Source organism: Eubalaena glacialis, chromosome 9, assembly GCF_028564815.1.
Source record: "Eubalaena glacialis isolate mEubGla1 chromosome 9, mEubGla1.1.hap2.+ XY, whole genome shotgun sequence".
Lineage (NCBI taxonomy): Eukaryota > Metazoa > Chordata > Mammalia > Artiodactyla > Balaenidae > Eubalaena > Eubalaena glacialis.
The window spans coordinates 59454626-59477038 of NC_083724.1; the positions used below are offsets into that span (position 1 = coordinate 59454626).

The following is a 22413-nucleotide window of genomic DNA, read 5'->3' on the forward strand; positions in this document are numbered from 1 at the left end:
CTTCTTTCGCCACCAATGTAACGAAGTAAGAAAATAAAAAGCACGCCTTTCATTCTGTAAAACATTTACGCGTACTACTGATTAGAGGTAATTGTATTTTTTTAACAAGCCATTTTACAAGTTTTTTTTTTTTTTTAATTTTTCAGTCTATGCATCCAAAACGAGAGCAAAGAACACAACTGTTATTATCTTTGTAAAGACACTCCAAGCTTGGTTGGCAAAGCCACATAACAGATGGATAGGATGGATCTGTAGCCTTCTGATCTCTGCTGGAGTATCAGGGCACCCATAAACCCAAAGGAAACTAAAATCCAAAGCAGGAAAAAGAAAAGGCAATTAAAAATAAAAAGAAAGGCCTAAAGCAAAGCGAAACCAAAAAAACAAAACAAAACAAAAACAAAACCAGGAAAGAAAAAAATCTGTACATTACTGCAGAATTTTTCCTTTCCTGTTTCTATGTTGGGTTATTTACATACACACAAACGAATTTCTGAAGCAGTTTCTTACAGATGGGTTCAAGTAATAACATTATTGGGTGTAGAATCAATAGGGCAGTGCATAGTACAAAGGTATAGAAAGTGCAAAGTTCCCTAGAGGCCCTTCCCTCCCCTGGCTGTCCTCGCCATTGTCTAACCATGCAAATCATTTTTAAAAAAGAGCTAAAATAAAGTTCTGTACAAATCACTTTTTATATATTTTGATTTTTTTTACCTTTGTAACTAATTACAAAATTATACATAACTACACGTACATAGGTAAATAATAGCACCGTACTGGTTATGATGATGAAAATAATTGGAAACTTGAAAGTTTATGGTAGTGGTAGATAAAGATGTTTACCTGGGAAAAGAAGATAGAATGGTTGTACAGAAAAGCAGAGTGGAATGCACATCAATGACAGTAAGGGAGTTAGCTCTCAGAACAGCTCCTGAACAGTAAAATATCTGGAATAGTCTCCTCCACGCTTGTCTATGGTATGCATCCCGTTCATTTTCTTCTCGTGATTATTCTCCCCTTTCCCTTTGCCAAATGGGCAGTTTTGGTTCAGGGAGAGAAACTGCTCATTGGCCAATCGTTCTGGTGTGCAATACACCATCGGATTCTACCTGTCCAACATGGCATGTCTGCATGATGCAATGTCTGTCTGACCCCCTTTGTTTCACTAAACGAAAATCATAGCACTGAGTAATCTGGCACTTGGATAAATCGCCAAAAGATACAAACTAAAAGAAAACAACAACAGACCCACATAGTGCACATTCTTCTCTTGTTCTGATGTAGGTTAGAGAGTCTCATTCTGAGGTAGCCTTCTAGATACTTATTTTTTTTTTTTTTTTTAGTATTATAGTTTTTCTTTTTTTTTTCTTTTTCTTTCTTTTCTTTTTTTTTACAAAAGTGCTCAAATATGATGCTTGCAAGTGTTTGGTCTCTTGGATTTCATTCTGCTAGTGATGGGAAAATGTAGAAAACAAAAATCCTTCCATGCAGAACATCAATGAAGCTAACATTAAACCAAAATATTTTACCAAAACTCTTTAATAAGAGTTCCTTGGATATTCTGAGTGTTCTTTAAAATCATGTAAGATATGGCAAACTCATGCCATTGTCCATGGCTTCCTATAGAAATTATGTTGAAAAATTTGGGGGGATATATATACACATATATATATATATATTTTAATTTCTCCTTTTAGAAAAATCCTAATGAAATAGTAAATATGTTCAAAGTTGACAATCATGTTTGTTAATAAATTATGTTTGGTGCAGTTACTGAATGTTCCAGAGCAGATTTGGAAGGGGTTACAAATAAAACAGGTAGCTTTTCCTGATGTTGACAATTATGAAAGGAAGAAGGGCCCTGATTATCCAAGTGCTTTGGGCTGGTACAATCACTAACATCCCCGACTTGGTTGAAAACTAGGAATGCATATTATTCAAAGAGTTTTTGTACATGTGGTAAACAGATAATGCTTTAATTGGAAGAGAAACACATACGAACAAATAATGAAAATATGAACCAAAAGCTGAAAAGAAATGCTATTAAAATAGGCATCAATTATAAGGCACTCTAAATGCAAAACTAAAACCAAAAGAAAACAAAGTACAGCACTTCCCAGGAATGCTGTATGCCACAAAAAATGTTTCTGACTGAACAGAGTAACATGAGTTTGGCTTTGCCCCTGTTACATATCATAAATGCAAATTTCATAGCACATACTATAGACAATATACGATTGAATACACTGTTTTTTAAACATCTTGATAGCTGATATATTACAACATTCTCTCCTCCTAAAGGGATATGCACTGACCTTTCCCACATGCACACCTCTTAGATATTTAATAATGTTTTATTGCACTAGAGTGTTAGAAATATTGAACTTTGTCGGAAGCCTGGCTAACAAAATAGTATTTGTGAATATGATTAGGGGGGTGGGGGGAGATTGGGTAGGAAATTAAGGGGGTGAGGTTTGACAATCACTGATGTGCATTCCTCATTTCCCTTAAAAATTAAAATTTTGTGATATTGAGAAATATCAGTATGTCATAAAATTAATAACAAATTGAAAAAGATGTTACAGTAGCTTCTCTACCTTAAAAAATTTAAAAACTAAATCACGGAAGAACTGAATGATAGCTATATCTATCTTTTTGTGTGGACACACTATCTATATATACATAGACACCCCTATAAAATATGGATATATATGTATATATGTTAGCAGCAACTTTATACTTTGCGCCTCCCTGTTGATTCCAAATAACAAAACAAAGTTCTCTTTGATTATTTGAAGAAAATGGGTACTTTCTCAGCAACGAAAACCAGACAGAAGTGTAAAAGTAATACCAGACGAGACCGATACTGTAGATTAAGAGTATTGCACAAAAATGTGCAAATTTTCCAATTATTTGATATTTCTACAGCAAGGTATCACAGATAACAGTTTTACAGCTTAAAAAAACCTACAATTTGGAAATAAAAAATGAAGAGTTATGTACCTTTTTTAAAATTCACTTTATCGAATGATACATTTTGTTAAAAAAAAAGTTTACACAGTTAAAAATGAAGCACAGGTCAGCAGTATCTTTACAATACTAAAAAACTAAATCAAAGACTTTCTTTTTAAACATTCCCCACCCCCTTTCCCCCTAAAATGTTATCATGAGTAGTATGGTGGGAAGGGGCAATGTCAAAGCAAAGTCCATTTTGTCATGAGAAGCCAGCAAAGATCTTGCCCTGAACTGCTGCACTCAGGCCATTTCTCTTTGCACCCATCAAGCAATCCCGAACAAGATGGCAGTTCTTTGCTGTGATTTCTTCTTCCCTTTATTTTGAATCCTTGAGGTATCTGTAAATAAAATCCTTCAGATGCCTCATCAGTCAGGACTCTCTTTATTATTTTTCAGGTTAGATTATTAAACTGTGAATTCTTGGTCCACCCGGAAGAGTTTGTTTTTTTAAATTTGTTTTGTGTGTGATAGTCCCACTAAGTGGTTGTTAGCTAGAAGTTAAGAAGGACTTCTCAAATGCCCTGTATGGCTCAGAAGAGACTCCATGGATATTGAAGGGCTTGCAGTAAAAATCCAAAGTGGGTCAGGGGTTTCTACGTTGCATAGTGATCAAAGCTGCCCAGGTACTCTAGTGCGGCTCGATAGCAGAACTGATACTGATCCTGCCGGAGACAAAGCATGGGGAGAAAGGAAAGGGGCCATGAGTACATTTTAACAGAAAAGTGGAAATCGATGTTGGAAGACAAAGTTACATCTAGACGGGGGCAAAATCACTGCTTTCGCCAATCAATTCAATCCAATGACCAATTGTTTTGTTTTGTTTTGTTTTGAGCAAAGAACCATTAGCCACATGGGGTATTTATTAACTTTACCACTCAGTTCGACTAAAATAGTCTCCTAATTCCAAAGTAATAACAGCTCCTGTGAACATTATCTTCCAGACATATGTGAACTGTTCTCCAAGGATAGTACCAGACAATTACCACCAACTAAACATGGGAACTCCTTATATGTCACAGCCGTCTTTTAAAATTATCTAATTATTTGAGGTAAGTAATTCTCAGTTCGCATATTTAAGAGAGGCCGATGCAGACATGTATTGTCCTGAGGAAAATGTGGTTTCATTTATCTTCTGGGCTGTTGCCAAAAACATTTGAATTAAAAAAAAAAAAATCTTATCAGACAGTAGACCTTGTTGCCTGCAATCAGAATTATTCTCCATTGTTTCTGATGTGTTTATATAAGTGAGGGAAGCGGCCAAAAGGTATCTTTGTGATGAACATCAGGCACACAAAGCCGAATACACAGGGCGCTGAACTTTTAGGCTTGTCATCCCTTGAAAATGGCATCACAAGACTGGCTGCCCATGTCAAAAAATACCTGTGCCATTTGGCCTAATTCAGTGTGATGGCTAGTTAGTTGCCTGTTCTAGAAAGACCCACACTAAACTAAAACAGCATGAAATGTCCTTTTTCAGACAGGGAAGAACACTGTCAAATGGGAATAAGTGGGGGCATTATAAGATAGAAAAATTATAATTTACAGATGAGAAGGGGTGAGAAAAAGTAGGATTTTCCCCGTAAAAGAAACTTATTTTCAGTAGCCAATGGGGCTGAAAGTAGATAGTTTCTATTTTGCTTAAATGTGCATTTTTCTACAATAAAAATGGTAATGCAAAATAAATGGAGTTTGCTTTCCTATCTTGTCACAGTTAAGTTGCTTGGCTAAGTGTTAAGGCTTTTTAAACGTCCAATTTCCCTCGTCACCCCCAACACCCATTAAGTTTGTCAGGCTGACATAATGTTTTGAGTATTGCAAGCCAAATGCTTGCACTATTTTGAAATCAAAGTCTGGAAGATACTGTGGGTTATGAATTTAGGAATACATATAAATTGTATAATTTGGTGGCCTTTTGAGAAACAGAAACACTATCTATCACTTATATTATCCTTAAAATGAAGCCAGTAGGTCAGACTGGCTAAATCATGAACTCCTATTATTCTGAAAAATATCAGAATTTTCATATCAATTCTTGGAGTAGAAAGTGGAAGGCTAATTTCTCTAGTGCATATCCAGGATGCAAATATTTTAAAATACCATTATTAAGAAATGAAATATAGAGCAGTTGATAATACCTAGGCATATAGAAGGAGAATGGAGGCATAAAATGGGCCAAGGGTCTATTATCTACCAGGTATATTATCTACCATTGGGTTTTTTACATATATTAAATTCGTGCAATGTATATCACATTAATGTATATATATATATAATGAATTATATGAAATTGCCATTTTTATAGGCCCCAAATAGTGACAATTTAACATGGTTCAATCTAATACATCATCTTAGATAACTTCCAAACCAGCTCTAAGACAATGACACTGTTACTCCCATTTACAAAGGGGGAAAATGAGGTTCAAAAATGTTAAACAACTGGATGATTTTCCTACAGTATTTTCCTGCATTTTGCCTCTGGTGTTGAGAGTCTCTGGACTCTAGGAGATCTTGGCAAACAAAATCTATTATTTGGTTCTTGAGATGTGACAAACAAACTCCTGGAGATTTTTCTCACCTCTGTCTGCACCATGGCTGGTCGTTGCGTTCTTAACATTTTGACAGTCTGGAAGATATCTACTACTCCTTCATATCTCATTCTTTCCAAAACAATGCTTAGTGTTATGAAGACTCCAGTTCTTCCAACGCCCGCACTGTCATAATAACAAAGACAACATTACTGGATGAGACACTCACAGTCTTGGCCACATTTGCTTGGAGGTGGACGTGTGTCCACCAGCTTCCATATTACATTGGGTTCTTCTACAGCAATGTTCAGGAAAATGTGGTGTTGGGTTCATGAAATGATTACTCTTAAGACAGTGTGCCATGATAACAGGTGAGAATGAATGTGGAGTAATTAGGATTAAGTCTTATAAAATATAATAACCTTTCAACTGGGATTATATGTCATTTTGGAAAAGCCCAGGAAACATAAAATAAATGGATAAAAGGAATGGTAAATACAATATAGATTTATACTCTTCATGCAGATCCTGAAATTGTAGACTTTGCCTGCTTAATATTTTTAAAGTATGAAATAATTCATTTTTTTTTAATTTTAGAATTTTATTTATTTTTTATACAGCCGGTTCTTATTAGTTATCTATTTTATACCTATTAGTGTATACATGTCAATCCCAATCGCCCAATTCATCACGCCACCACCACCCCCGCCCCCGCCACTTTCCCCCCTTGGTGTCCATACGTTTGTTCTCTACATTTGAAATAATTCAGATAAGGTAAGACAAACTGGGTGCCTTCAGATTTTCTTGTAGTCACTTAAGAATCTGTGCAACATGTCCCATCACCTAGACGTATAAATAAATATGAAGGTATATAGACTATTCAAATTCAGACATCAGTTTTGATATGAGAAAGGAGAGTCTATCAATATAACAGGATTTTTGACATGGGATCCTCATTTAGTCTTTGGAAGGGTCTATGAATATCTTATATGTATGGATTGTGTAAATGTATATATATTTTTCCTGTTTCTGAAACTTACAACTTTAACAGATTAACAAAGGGGTCTCTAAACTGGAAAAAATAAAAAAAAGAAGAAGAAGAAGAAAAAGTGGTTAAGAGCCACTGAGCTGTACACTTATCTACTATTTTTAGATGTTCAGTAGCTAAAACACCAGGATTCTTTCCACCACGTTAGCAAGGTTTTGAGTTTCTGTTTTCTTTATTATTTTAAGATGATTCCAGAATTGTAACAGCAGCAAGAGAAGAAAATTAATTCATAGCTTTTGTGCTCTTAAGAAGTAGGAAAGCACCTGGAGATTTAGGTAATGAGGAAAAGAGTGAATAATGTGAAAAATCCCTACATTTTCAGATCCTAATTAAACAGCATGTGTAATGCTTGGGTACAGGCTGTAGAAAATGGATGGATTCATTTACTTGGGGATGTAGTTGATATATAAATAGTGTGTCCCTTTATAAACTGGGTTTTCTAAAGAGTCCTAACAGAAATGTAAGTGAAGCTTTAAAATCCATAGGCAGGTTTTACAAAGTGACTAAGGATAACCAGGAGCAGTCAAGGCTCTCTGTTAAGCTGGAGTAGGTGACCTTGAAGGTCCCTTTCAACCTTGAAAGTCTCTCTTAATCCCGAGAGACTGTGATTTATGATCTTTTTGTTGAATGGTCCAGGTACTCCAGAGTCTATCTTACTCTGATTTGATTGCTCAAATGTAACAAAAATATAGGGTTCCTGGCTTTCTACTAGGTGCTTTCAAGAAAATAACAGACACTGGCCTTATAACTTCCAAATTTATTGACTTTATCATGTTTTTAATACGCTATAAATAAGTGGTATTTTTAAAATATTCACAGATAAGAGAAGATATCTGGAAGTCTTTAAGATATATGAATAACATGTCATAGTATACAAAGGAGTCTTTGTATATACTCTATATACGAATAATTTTGTGACAAAAGCAATGAAAAGAGACACATGCATACACACACTTATTTATACTTATGGGAATGCCTGAAGTTAAAGAAAAATGTGTTGAACATACTCTTTTCTTTATAGCTTATACTGGAAAATTTGGATTAGGATTTGGGCAAATTCTGTGGAAAATTAAGGGGGATATCCAGGTAATTCAAGTCCAATATATACCATCCACTTTGTCTGAATATCGAGTCCATGCATCATTTCCTACATGCTCTTTGGTGGTCTAGAGCAAAGAATTTTGGATAAACTCAACACACAGCAAACGTGTATAAATAAGGTCTGCTTGTCATATAATCGCACACTAAGTGTCCCAGAAAGGGTCTTGGAGATCAGCTGAGAAAACTGAGGTCTAGAGAAATTTCCCTACTGTCAAAGAGCTACATGATGATAGAAATGGGACTAGAGCTCAGGTGTTTTGAAGCCCGTGTCTAATATTTCTCCTGTTTTGAGACCCTGTCTCCCATATCGCTAAGAACTGTAGTTTGGGATTTTGGGGGGGAAGCAAAGTAAATTTTTTAATAAACTCTTTCAAGATTTTGACCATAAAGAGATTACAAACTGAAACTAAAAAATATTAGGTGAATTCCTTTTGCTAGAAGGTTTTTACATAGTAACTTCCAAAGGCACTAAATTTATGGTGAGTGTCCTTTCTGAACTGTTTACTTGCTATTTCTATTAGCTTCAATGACTTGAATTATAAAATGCTGTGGAAACCATTGAAAATAATTAACTTGAAGGTGCTTCATTTTCTGATATAGCAACAATTTTCAAGCAAATTGCAATTTTAACTGAGGTACCATTCTAATCACTTATTGACTGAAAAGAATTAGTATTGTTATTAAGGCTTAATAACTATTTATGGTTTTCTCAAGAAGGCAAACCCAGGAGAAAGATACAGAAAGATAGTTATCAGGGTAATGCTATGAAAGCAAAACAAGTAAGGAATGATAAACTGAACAAATTATCACTAGGGGATGTACAAACAATTCCTGTTACGGTAAAACAGGCAAGGAAAACACAGTTTGGTTCTTTGTTACAAGAGGCAAAATTTGAAGATAAAAATCTTCCTCTGATTATTTTCACGTTGTGGAAAGAAAGAGAAATGAGTCCTTGCCTTAGGGTTTACAATACACTTCTGAGAAAAATAAAAATAAAATTTCAGTTATGCAGATTCACAGTAAACTGGTACCAACGATGAATAGACAACAGTACATATTTTCAAAGTTATCATTGCATTCAGCACAAATGGAAACTCATCATTCCTGATTCTCACCTGCAATGGACTGAAATGGGTCCATCTTGGCCAAACTGCTCTTTTGTTTTATGGACTTGGCCAATGAAGTCAATAAATCCTTCTCCAGACTTTGGCACTCCTTGCTCTGGCCAGTCAGTGAACTGGAACTGCCTCACCGTTCGGGACTGCCCGTCCTTTAGAGAGAAAGCCACACATCCAACCGCAAAGGAGGACGCCGGGAGGATTCAGCCAGTGCACGGACCACAACAGCAGGCATGATGTTTTCCAAAAAAAGGAAAAAAAAGGGAAGAAAAAGTTAGAAACATGTTTAACTAGAAAATTAGTCAGTTAGTATCTTACCTGCTATTAACACTGTCTACATTCACATATATTTAAATTGCAAATTTATTTACTCTCACAATGCCCATTAAAAACCTGAGCTCTCGTAAAAAGCCACCTAGTTCCCATATTAGTAAATGCTCTGAGCCCCAAAGTTTGCCTTCAAAACCACAGTGGAACATATTCAGAATTTTGAATTTGAAAATTTTCAGAATCCAATAACTTCTTCATACTGAAAGGAGCATCCAGGCATGTCATCCAGACCAGAGATTTTGCTGTTGTCATCATACCTTCGCATTTGCTGTGTTTGCTTGTTTGCAACATTGTCAAATGACAAATAGTGACACTGAAAGGATCGGACGCAAATTGGGTAGCTGTTGTTAACCTGGATGCCCCACACGTCTCAGAGGTGTACTGTTTCTAGCCAAGGCAGTACACACAGCGTGTACCAGGCGACCGTGCTGCTGAGCAGGAAGTGAAGTGTCCCTCCAGGAGGTGGGAGAGATTATTAGTAAATAAATGCTGTTTTCTGAAAAAGGACTCTTCCTGGCTGACCACAGGAACTGAGGTGTCTGTGCGGGGCTTTAACACAGACAAACCAAAAGCTAGATACAGGAGCGGTCTATCTTTCCTCAAGTGATTAGGCAAAACTACTCTGATTCATGAGGTATAAATGGTTTCAAAAGAACACACTAAGGGACTTCTGATTCCTTCTGGAATTGTACAGTGTTTTTGGAAGCACAGCAAAAGCAGAAGGGACCCTCTGTTTACAGAAGCAGGAATAACGATTATGACCATCAACTTTCTTCCCTGAATCAACAGAGAGAGAGAGAATCCAAATTCCAAGTTTCCAGGGGCTGATTCTATTTGAGAAGTCCCTGCTCCTAGTTAAGGCTTCAGTTTGGTCCTCCTTTCCACTTTTGTAACAACTCTCTCCACATTAAAGTCCTTTTGGATACAGATGTGCAAGTTCCCAAGATTCTGGTTAAGTAGACAGAGACCCAATCTTTCTCATTCAGTTATATGGAGAAGAGGGGATGGCCCAACTCGAGATGGACACACATCAACCAGCCTGGTGGTTTCCATACGAACAGGGCATATTCCTGACTGGAATCATTTGGGAATTGAAATAAATTGGGAGATCACATCAAGTTTGTGAGAATACTGAGGAATATGAAAGTAACTGCTTGGCCCCATAACAAACTTATGGATGGTTACCATGGAAGCATGATTTACTTCCTTCTGATTCTGGAAAAGGTTTGAAAAGCACAGGAAGGTAAGCCAGAGGCTAGGTAATACAGATTTGTCTTCCTCTGATTGTCCTGGGGATTTCATTTCTGACCATAGTTGTTATCAACAGCATGTGTACAAACCTTTACGATTTGGAGGAGAGACCACCTGACTCCATTTAAAGGTTACCTGTTTAACAATACTGTATTCTCAAGTGCCAACTTGCTTTCTAAACTGGGAAGTTGAGATTAGAAACATACTAGGAGCACAAACAGCAAATACTATGGCAGCTAAGAAAATTATACAATCACAGAGAGGCTTCAAAACAAAACATATGAACAATTTCCTGCTTCAATGTTTCTTGTCTCTGCCATTTGCAGAGCCTGGCTCCTACACTTTGTCGTCAGAAATGGTTGGTGAGTTTCCTTGGAATGCACTCAGAGTTTTCACTCACATATCTAGCTTCAAATTCTGAAAGGGCATGATTTTTCCTTTCTTTTTTTTTAAACAATGGGTCACCGAGGCATGCTTGATTGGGCAACTCAAAACGAGACCTAGGGACTTAACTGCTGTCTTGAGTATAGTCACCTTCAGAGTAGTTAAGACTTCAGACTTTCTGGGATTAACAGGTCTGTCACCTGGGCCAAGCAGCCTGCTAACCAATTTCTCTTTCACTTTAGGTCAACAGCCAGGGCCAGGCTTTGGGGATTAGTAGACAATCTCTAAACATGAGTCTTGGTTGAGAAAGCTGCTTTCCAAAAATAACAATGGATCAAGTAAATAGCTCTACCCTACAGTTTTATTCAACCCACCCACTGTGACAGTTCCAAAAACAAAGCAGGGCTTTGGACTGACCCCACTCTCTCCTAAGATGTGTTTGTAATCATGGTTTGAAAGTGGCCAAAGGCAAGGATATTAAAGTTTATGCATAGAACATCTTACATCAGGGGTGAACCTTGCACTCAGCAATCTAGATAAGAAATGCAGGATGAAAATTAGCCAACAAGGGTCGTGGGTGCACAGCTCTCATGGACAGACACATTAGCACACCGAGGAATAAACCATGACAGCAATCAAATTAGAATGTGTAAAGCTTGTCAGATTCTTCTAAAGAATGCCATTTGCTCTGCAATTTTAAAATCATACCAAATTAACCTCCAAGCCAACATGACCTAAAGGGCTTAGCAAAACAACAACATATTTACAGCCTCAAGTAATGAAGAAGTCAAAAAAGCTCCAAAGAGAATAAGCTGAGGAGGTGAATGTAAGCGCAGCCAACCAATCAATAAATGCTTCCCGGCACACACACTCACCAAGCACGTCCCCAAAGTTGGGCTGCCAGATGCTACATTTGAATGTGAGCCAAGCCTGTGTTTGTGAGAAACCTTACAGGACAGGAAAAGTTACTCTTATATTTGAAAAAAAATCCTCCAGGATGAGTGATTTCTTTTCACTTTGGGAGTTTGGTCACTTGGCAAATATTTCTCCCAGGGATGCATTTTAGACTACTTTTCAGTTAATGGTTAAGAGCATAAGACTGTGCCAACTTACCCTGGCATCTGTGACCTTGAATTCTCTTAGTATATATTGTGGCATGTTGTACTCAGCCATGGGATCTACAACAAAGTACTGGTATCTTGCAGATCGTTCTGCTGGCCAGTACTGGTGACATTTCTCCTAAAAAAAAAAAAAAAAAAAGATTAATGTCAAGCTACGTAAAGTGTAAATAAAGTTTTGTTTATCATGTATCTATATATTTAATGTCTTTCTTTCACTAATACAGTTTTAGAATTTAAGGTGATTCCAATCGCATGTGACTCATTTTCTCTTTGAAACCATAGGTTCCCTGAGGATAGGGAAATCATGTGGTTCAATATTTGTGCATGTTATCAAGCATAGTACTTGGCATATAGTAGGTGCTTAATACACATCAGTTGACTGAATTCTTCAATAGGGTAAGCATCTTCATACTTACAAGTTAGACAATTAATTACATCAGTCCTCGGACATAATGCTAGTCACGTTAATCATGCATTGATGTTCAACACTGTGTTTTGGAATGAAGAGAACCATCAAGGGTGAACACAGAAAGAAACCTCTGAACTGACCTGGTCCAATCTCCGTCAGCTGAGGAACCTGGAGCCCAGGCAGTTTTAATGACTTCAATAACTAAGTCAGAAAAGTCAAGTTACTTTCCTAGTTTGGTATTTTTTCACTCTCTCTGTGGGCTCTAAAAAGTTGGGTTTTAGATGCATCTCTACCATTGAGTTTATACAAAGACGAGAAAGAAAACATCTCAAGCACATATGGCAGAACGCTTGTATCTATTGACTCTAAGTGGTAGGTCCTTAGGTGTCTCTAATGCTATTTTATGTATTTTTCAGAAGAATCATTTTTTGAAAGTAAAGCTGAGGTTACCAGATTATATCCTCAGAAAAACTACGTAACTTTCCAACAGTTTAATGGGAGTGGAAGATGAGCAAGTAAAAATTTGCTTCAGAGATGAAAAAAAGTCAAGTTCCTTCATACAGAGTAATGATGGCACACAAGCTCTAGCTTGTCCAGAGCGAAAGGAAGTAAGAACACATTGAGAGTCAAAACAAGTCAGATGTATTTGTCTCTATGATTGTGTTTCACTGGAACAAAGTACCAGTTCTTTCTTCAAAACACACAAATGAAAGAATTTGATATGGCTTTGCAAGTTAAAATTCAACACAGTAATGAATGGCCCAGAACATGTCTGGAGTACTCTGTGTTTCAAAGAAATGACGCTGGCACTCGGGTTTTTAAAACGAAATCCTCATTTCTCTTGTGGTTTGAGTGTCCTATAAGGAGACACTCACTCTGCCCATCTCACGCAGCTTGGTGAGCATCACAACGATGGTGGAATTGTGCTCCCAGAGCATCCGCCAGAAGTCTTCGGTGGTCTCTGCCAAGGGCCCCTGGGTAGCGATGTAAGCTTTCTGTTGTCTGAATCACAGAGAATGAAAATAGCATGTTAAAGTAATCAGAAAACATGCAAAGGCTTCGCATTTGATATGTAAGCATCAAACCAGGTAATAAAAAATGAAAACATTATTAATGCTATTGCAGTAAATTCCCATTAGGATTGTGTAATCAAATAAGCACATTTAATACATTTTGGGGATTTTTCAAAAGAAATTGCTTTGTTAATATTATGATGTATGTCTTTATCATTGTTATTTAAACTTCAGAGCAATGCTAATAGCTCAATTTCATGTGTCATACAAATCACTTAAGAAACACTTAGTTGTGCAGCTTCATTTTGTAGAAATGACTCTTACACAATCTATTAAATTTATATAATAGGGTACAAACAGTTTCCTTATTAACTCCTTCCACATCCAAATGACTTCTGAAAGAAGAGTGCACATGGACAGATTAAAAACTCTGTGACTGCTGCTTCTTACTCCTAACTAAAATAATAAAAAAGCGAACACCAAGGGACTGAATGCTGACCTCTGCAGAAAGAAAACACTTTGAATTGAGATGAAATTCATTCTGGCTGTGAAACTAGGGCACGTGTAAATATCAAGGCTTTGGACTGTCAGGGGAGCGAGAGTGTATACCTGTATCCATCAATAAAACTGGCATTGATGTAATCAGAGCCTTCTACTCCTCGGATAGGCTGCAGGCACACCCTTGTGGATTCATATGGCATAATATTAACAAGGCGATTTTTGAATTTATTACATGGAAGATTGGCACTGATGAATCTTGAGGTGTGAGCTTTAGAACTGGCTAGACGCTGTTGTAGGAAAAAAGAAAAAAATCAAAGATAATTTTAGCCTGTGGCGTGACTTCAGCGTACCCAAGATTCCCTCATTAGATACAAAGATTTTGTTTGCTTTTAAGTAAAGGACTCTCCCAACTGTACTGCTTTTTCACTTCTACCTAATGACTCCATATAGACTATGGAAGTTTTAAATATTATGTTCTGAGAGTATGATCTCTCGGTTTAAGTTAGGGTACAAAAAAAGAGCTCAAGGTATTATTAGGAAGCAAAGGATAGAAAAGGGAAGGAGGAAGAAAGTGTTTTACAGTCAGACACCTGAGGGAGAAGGTCAGGTGAATCTTGTAACTTCACCAATTTGAAAGGTTCAGAAGGACAATTCCAGAATGACTGTTCCTGAATTACCACATCACATCTAATATCATACCTTAAATTCGAGCTCCATCCCTGTGACATTCTCTCCTGTTTCTCTTTGTGTCAGCTTCTGAATGTAGGCATACAAGTTTCTAGCCGGCACTTCGGTATCCCCGCAAGTCACTGCCTCCGACAGTGCATCGTGGATGAAGATGTACTGGTCTTCTGTCTGAACCATGTAATTCCTCTGGGCTCTCATTAAAGTTACATGGCCGTAAATATCTACAGTTTTTTCATGCTTTATTCTTTCTAACATGGCGTCTATCACAATGAAACAGCCAGTCCGGCCAACGCCCGCGCTACAAGGGAAACAGAGAAAATCAAGGTCCAAATGAATCTCTTGGGGAACCAACACATCATAACATTATTCTCATTACTTTTAAATAACGACGTTTTAAATCCATTAATTCTACTCAAATAGCTACTGTGATGATTTTGGGGCATTATAAACCAAAGGGTAGGGAACAAATTAACAAGTAAAAGGTGATTGGTTTCAAAATGTAAAATTATTAAATCTATAATTACGATGCTCCTTGATCATGTGACACAAAGCAGACATTAGTTTGAAATTATTATGAAAAAAACATATTTAGGCTTTTTACATTAAAAGATATTTTAAAAACTGGTCAAGATCGAACTAGGCTTTATTTTTCTACAAACTATTTCAGTCTATTTTAGTTCAATTTATAAGAAAAAGGAAAAAAGAAAACTAGTAGATCATTCAACTTGAAACATTTCACACTCTAAAACTCAGCGAGGAAGTTTTAAAGCCAATCTAGTGGGAAGTATATAATTAAAATATTAAAATGTTGCTGCATACTCAAAATAGTGCAGTGTATTCTCAATGGAAAGAAATTCTTAATAAGAAGCAATCACTAGAGAGTGTGGGTGTACTTCTTGCTTTTACTCCTTTTTCTTCCAGAGTTGAATGTATTTTGAAATTTCAGGTGAAATTCAAGTATTCTGTGTGGGAAAATAAAAGCCTCAGTCTTTGTTACTGAAGAAGCTCTGAGGCATTTTTTAAAACTCCATTACTTATATGGACTTATGGGTTGTTCTCCAGTTGGTGGGAACTGATTCAAAGAAGAGGAGGTGAGAGATCAACAAAGCACAGTGACAAGTTCTGCCGCCAAGGAGACAACCTAATTCACTGAACTGGATTACAGAGTCAGGTGGATGGAACATTGGAATTTCCTCGAGTGTGGGAAGGAATACTAACAAAATATCACATCTGTGTTCTTAAATCCAAGGTAAGCCTTTTATTGTCTCTAATTTTATCAAACCCTTTAGGCTGAGTCCACTTATGTGTCACGTATGGCTGAATCCAAATGTTTTTCTCCTTCTGATCATGGATGCTTACCTGGCTGGGAAACATGTAATCAACAGGAATAGGTATATATCAGGACCTTAGACACCAAGCAACAGACAGCCTCCTTCATTCACTACGTGCCAGTGTTCCCCGTCATCTGTATTTCTATGTGCTCATTTATTTGTCCACCTGTGCACTGATACATCCATCTCTTCATTCAATGAGCAGTGAAGTACTTTGCTAAGTAACATAGGGGTTACAACATTAAAGGTGACTCAGATCCTACCTAGAGCTCAGATTATCAACGGAGATAATACTTTACATAACTATTTATAACACAAGAAAAAAAAGGTGTGTTGGTTTGTGGATGATGTGGCATTTGAACCAAGTTTTGAAGGACAGAAGGATGGGGAACTGAGGAGACTGAAATAGCAAAAGAAATAGAATGGCTCTGGGAGCTGCACATAAAATTTTCATAGGCCTAGTGAAGCACCAGTGCGAGGGATGTACCAAAACTTCATATAAATGAGTTTAATGAGCACTAGGGTACCTGATTCAACTGCCAAGTGGCTGTAGGTGGTAAGTGAGCATTTTGTAACAAATATTACCTTTATGTAACTACTGAGCAGCATAGATCAAACCCACCCTCCACATAGGAGCCCTGAGGTTCAGATACTAGTTTCTGCGGAAATAGGATATAACCACTATTTAAAAATTGTTTCCTTTTCTTGTCTTGTCAGATGTAAAAACTGTCAGTATCTAGTCAGAGAGCCTCTGGATACTGACTCTAAGACTCCATTCAGGGTTTAAACCACAAAGTGACATGACATTGAAGTGTAATGCAAAAGCCTTCTGGGACAAAGAGTCTGAGAGATGATAGCACATTTCCTAGCACTAAACAATTAGAAACCTGATGCACTGAGATCCACGAAGTCCCATTTTCTTTAGTTAGTTTTACCAAAGAAACATGTAAGATGGCAAGTTTTCCCTTACACTCCCCACCTTCTCCCTCCCCCATACCCCTGGCAGGATTATAATCACCCTCTGTCCCAGTCACATCGTATTATTAGTTAGTCTGGTAGGGCCACTGTCTGCAAATAATGAGCATATCTTGAGAGCAGGAACTGCATTTTCTGTTTTCTGTGCCCTGCACCAAGCGTGCAGTCAGTGTGCAATAATGTTTGTGAAAAAGTGAATGAATTAGTGATTGGCATGAGAGGCCTTGTATAATGAGCATCCTATCCAGATTTGGTAACAGGATCCCTCAGTCAGTGAAAGAAATCCTACATTTGATAAAGGTTCAGAACTATGCGGAGAATACCTGAAGACTCCACAAAGTGTCTGATAGGGAAGAGGGAGACAGGAAAATGCTTTGAGTGGTTTCCACATCTTGGTCTCCTGATAAGCCATCACATTGCAAATAAAGAAACTAGGTAAGAATTAGCCTGGAAGACAGAGGCGGCCTCCACATTTGGTGTGTTCTAAGACTAAGTAAACCTTTTTCCTTTTTCTGTGTTGTCTTTCTAATTGTGCATTACTTCCAACTAGATACAATTTCATGCATTTCTACCTAGTGGAAGACACACTGTAAGCCATATAACTGAACCCTATGTATCAAGTCAAATCTAGACAATGGCAGGAATATTTTCTCCAAATGTGCATCGGGGGCCATTCCAAATGTCTGGATGACGCATGGTTCTATATTCTGGCAAAAAGATACTACAGAATCTTGCAAAATTGGTAGGGATAACTCCAGACCCTAACAATATCAACCTCTTCATGGTGATAATAATTCATTTTTTTTTCCAAAAAAAATGAGGAAGGAAAAAAATCAAACATGTGCCTGTGTCTACCTCATGAATTGTGGGAAGAAAAGAAACAAAGAACAGAGGCTATGACTTGTGCAAAACTTATTTTTCCCTCCTCCAAACACAAAATATTGTTAACAGCCCAATCTTCCTGTTCATATGGAAGAGAGGGAAGAAAGTGTCCCCTGGAACTTACATGTTACCTCTTTTCTATGATGAAGAGTTCTTGGGGGTTTTAAATGTTAGAGGTGTCTCTTAGCTTGAAGCAAGACCATGAGGTTCAAAATACTTTTTCCAGATACCAGTGGCTGGGTGTCCCTGAGACAGTCACTTAACCTCTCGTTTTTCTGTTGTTCTTAAATCATGATAGTGATAATTAACTCGTTAATTATCTAGTAAGTTTCAAGGCTGAATTAAACATACAGAGTGTTTTGCAAACATAAAGAAAGATGCAGTCGCTTTTTAGGTACAAACTCCATGTAAAAATTCTACCTCTAAAGCTGGCAACAAGAAATAGGAAATGTTAATGCCGGGAAATTTTTGATAGAATCACCACAGGATCATTTGAGATCAGGCTTTCAAAATCTTGCTTTAATCTACCCCCTCAAGCTTTTCTTCCTTTCCTCCCCATATTTCCAATAACAATACCTTACGTTTGAGGAAGTTTCTGCTTTCACACATATTCTCAAGGTAAATGAGATGGCAGTGAAACACCTTCTCACCACAGGACTTGGCGTCCTGGAGGTATTCAGCAAATGTCTGTCGGTTTCCTTTCCCCTTTAATGATTCACAACATTCGGGAACTTCCCTGAAGTCATATAGCTAATGGTAAATGGCCAAATAGGGACTCAAATGTAGGTTCTGAGATGCTAAACTTTAGCATCACATTTCAGGGCATCACCATTACTTCACATGTCTTTCTGCCATCTGGGTAAGCAACAATTGCCAAATATGGAAACTTTCTTGTGGCCCATCCCTCTATAACATTCCTTTAGTAGTGTTTAACTATCCCTAATGAAAGTTCCTTGAAAAGCCTTTCTTCCTTGGTTTCTGTGACACTGATTGAGGGATTATGATGAACATCAGATATTCCCCTTTGGGTTGATGGTAGGAAGGGAGGAGATTTTATAATGGTCTCAAATACAAAATAACCTGAAACCTGTTGCATATGAAATTAGCCAAAAAGATCTGTGACTCACGTAATGGTTCCACTGACTCTAGGACAGGGTAGAATTTCTATCACGTTGGAAACCAAAATCAAAGATCAACTCTAAATGTCATCTTCAGAAATCTACTGGCAGCTCTTTAGACTGTGCCTCAGTACGTAATGTTTTTTTTCTATTTGATCCGTGTGCTGACTATCCTCCTGCTTCTCTGGATTCTTCCATCTGAATCTCTTTCTCTAATTGACATATTTCTGCCAGCCCCCAAAATGGAGATAATATCCCCAAAGTTCTGTCCTCCTTTCTCTCATTCTCCTTCCTGGTTCAGCAATAATCTTCAAACAAATGATTCCTAAAGTAATAGCCCTTTCTTTGAGCATAAGGGAGACCTATATTTCAAACTGCTCTCCGGTTTCTCTAGAAATAAACATATACCAAGAATAATCAACATCTTCTCTGCTCAGATGTGCTCTTCCCACTCTCACTCTCCTCCTTGTCGTTCGGGTCTAAAATTTAAGGATCAGCTTGCATTGTTTTTGCCTTTTGCCCTGCACAATAACAAATTATACATTTCTATGCATTCAATTTCTACAATTTTATTCAACTATCCATCAGTGGTGTGCCAGAGCTGGCAAAAGTCAATTGTTAAATTCTCAGAAATCCTGCTTAAATAATTATATTAAAAATAAAGGTAATGCTCAAAATACATTGCTTCTTAATTATTTTACATTTATGCCCTTCAGGTGAAAATATTATATAATGGTATGCTACTGAGTATCTCTCCCCAGCTTTTGGATTCAGTGATGTCACATCTGTAGCCTGGAATCAGCCACTGTGGGGGTACTTACACCAAGGTAATTGACAAATACTATTCCCTACCTCCAACCCCTGCCACCCCAAGCTGGTGGTTACATATTACCAGCACACAGACTATCCTAATTCATCTATTCCTACCACCACCCAGGGACAGACAGGAGATGCTCATTACTTTGTTCTTCCATCCTCATTTGCTATACTATACTCTTTCCTAAGATTCTGTGGGCTATTATCCCACAAATATTTACTGAGTGCCTATCATGTGCTAAGATATCAGGGAAGTGGTGAACAAAACAAACATCATCCTTGCCTCATGGAGATGGCAGTGTAGTGGGGGAATTTGATATTAATAATCATATGAATAAATATATAATTATAAATCTCAACAACTGTTGTGAGGTAAATGTGTAGAATCCTGGAAGAGCACCTTTGAGGAAGTGTCATTTAAATTGATACCTGTTAGGAACTGGATTGCGTCTCCTCAAAATTCATATGTTGAAGCTCTAACCCCCACTGTGGCTGTTCAAAAATAGGGTCTTTAGGGAGGTAATTCAGGTTAAATGAGGTCATAATGGTGGGTCCCTAATCCAGTAGGGCTGGTGACCTTGTAAGCATATAAAAGACTCCAGAGATCTCTCTCTCTGTGCACAAGTATGCAGGAAAGGCTGTGTGAGGACACAGCTAGAAGGCGACCATGGTAAATTAAGCCAAGAAGAGAGGTCTCACCAGAAACCAACCCTGATTGCACCTGAGGCTTGTACTTCTGGCCTCCTGAACTGTGAAAAAATAAAGTTATATTATTTAAGGCACTCAGTCTGTGGTACTTTGTTATGGCAGCCCTAGCGAACTAATACAATACCTAAAGGACAAGGAATGGTTTGCTGAGTGAAGATGGGTGGGAAAGCTTTTGAGGAGAAAGAATATCCCAAGAAGAGGCCCTGGAATGGAAAATAGCTTCGTATATTGGAGTAATTAAAAGAAAGCCAGGGCGGCTGGAAGGCAGTGAGGGAAAAAGGGCATGTTCTACACATTTATTTTCCATTTTAAGGATTGTTTAAAATTTTTATTACATCTGTAACTCTATTAACAGCAATTGTTTGAAATAATTCTGTTTTACTTGTTCATAGTTTACCTTTATGACATGGCTCATCTATTCTTGAGTTCTTTATTTTGTTACATTTATTGGTTTGCTAGAATACGTCTTTGAATAATGCTTCATATAAAATATGCGTGGGTAGTATTATTTCTGATGTCTTATATGTCTGAGAAGTTCTTTATTTGCCTTTACATAGGGCCAGCAACTTGGCTATGTGCAGGATTATTGGGCTCCAATATTATCTCCTCAAACTCTAAATATATTGCTCCACGGTCTTCCTTTGTATTTTGAGGAAGTCATAGGCCAGTCTTATTTTTTTGTCTTTTAGTAGCAATTTTACCCCAAGTACTTGTGGGTTTTTTCATTAACTTAGAGGTTCAATAGTTTCATCTGGATGTGTATTAGGCACTGGTCCCATCATTAAATCTGCATGGCTCTCAGGTAATAACAATACTTTTACTATAAGAGTCACAGCTTTCCCTCAGAACCAGGAAAATTAAACATATTTTAAGCTTTCCCACCTCTGGGCTTTTCCTTATGCAGGCTCTTTGTCCTCCTTATTGTGTCCACATGTTGATATCTACCTTCCTTCAAGACTCAACTCACACGCTGCATCCTTGATCAAGACTTTACCCTTGGTTTATTTCTCTTTGGATCCTTATGGCAATTTATACCACTTTATTGGCAACTGCCATACCTTATTTTTGTTTTCTGGTTATTATCTTTATGCCAGTTGATACTCTCCTTTAGGGGAAGAACAACAGCTTCCTTGTCTCTATTGCGTTTGACAGTTTCTCCTGGCAATTTCCATGCCAGGGAACTCAAAGGTGCTCAACTTGAGTTGCAAATTTTTTAAAAACGTACGTTAAAAAATATTGTCAAACGAAGACCCAACACAGCCATAAATAAATAAATAAATAAATAATATTGTCTTCTCCTGGATCAATGACATATACAGGAACATTCCCCCAAAGGCCCCTGCATGGGAGTATTCCTTTGATACATGTTTATAAAGATAAAGGGAGTTCTTATAACTTGATGAGATGGAAACAACCTGTGCTTATGTTTTACTCCAGTTGCTCATAAATAACAAACCTCAGGACCCACATTTTTCTTAAGAAATTGAACGTTGAACATTCAGAGCTTTTAAAAGAATGCCAGCCTACTTTTGTTTGAATTTCCAAGTTCCCGCAGCAGCACATATTTTACTTCCTTCTCCAATTTGCTCTATTTTTCACCCATCAGTATCTGAGTGCAGTGAACCTCTCAAAATGAAGAATTGTAGTTCTAAAAGCAAATGCATTTTTCTTTGATCCTGAAAAACTTAGCTCCCCATAGCGGCGATAATGATGGAACCCTATTTAGTGCTGTTTGTTTTTCATCATTTCAACAGCCTTCAACGTGAAACATGATAAGAACAGCAAAACTGATAAACCACCCTTATTTTTATCTGTCTTCTGTCGGAGTACTTGCCAAGCACAAAGACAGATTTTTCTAAATATCTTTGGGAAAAAAAGAAGAGTGCATAACCCTGTGCTTCAGGCTGAGGCCAGCACAATTCGGCACAATTTATTATGTTACAGAAAATTCCAGCAAGAAGGGAGGAGGACAGCACTTTTAAATCGAGTCTAGGATTAGGTTGGTCTCTGTTACCCTTGGAGTAAAACCAACTTTCTAAGTTACCTTCGGGTGAGGACAGTAATTCCACTAAGGTAAACCAAA

General features: G+C 37.4%; 1 protein-coding gene across 8 annotated transcripts in view; it reads right to left on the reverse strand.

The window, feature by feature from the left end:
• Window positions 1-1548: 1548 nt before the first annotated feature.
• The window catches only part of PTPRD (protein tyrosine phosphatase receptor type D), a 542415-nt gene continuing 521550 nt past the window's right edge, over window positions 1549-22413 (reverse strand). For 4 of the 8 annotated variants that reach the window (XM_061200424.1, XM_061200419.1, XM_061200422.1 and 1 more), the window contains 7 exons: window positions 14513-14798; window positions 13922-14100; window positions 13175-13301; window positions 11883-12008; window positions 8802-8956; window positions 5588-5723; window positions 1549-3674 (listed from right to left, as the gene is read on the reverse strand). In XM_061200424.1, the coding sequence (XP_061056407.1) occupies window positions 3606-3674; window positions 5588-5723; window positions 8802-8956; window positions 11883-12008; window positions 13175-13301; window positions 13922-14100; window positions 14513-14798 (1078 nt within the window). In that variant the 3' untranslated portion in view covers window positions 1549-3605. The remainder of the gene's footprint in view (window positions 3675-5587; window positions 5724-8801; window positions 8957-11882; window positions 12009-13174; window positions 13302-13921; window positions 14101-14512; window positions 14799-22413) is intronic. The other 4 variants (XM_061200423.1, XM_061200421.1, XM_061200420.1 and 1 more) reach the window with 1 other exon arrangement.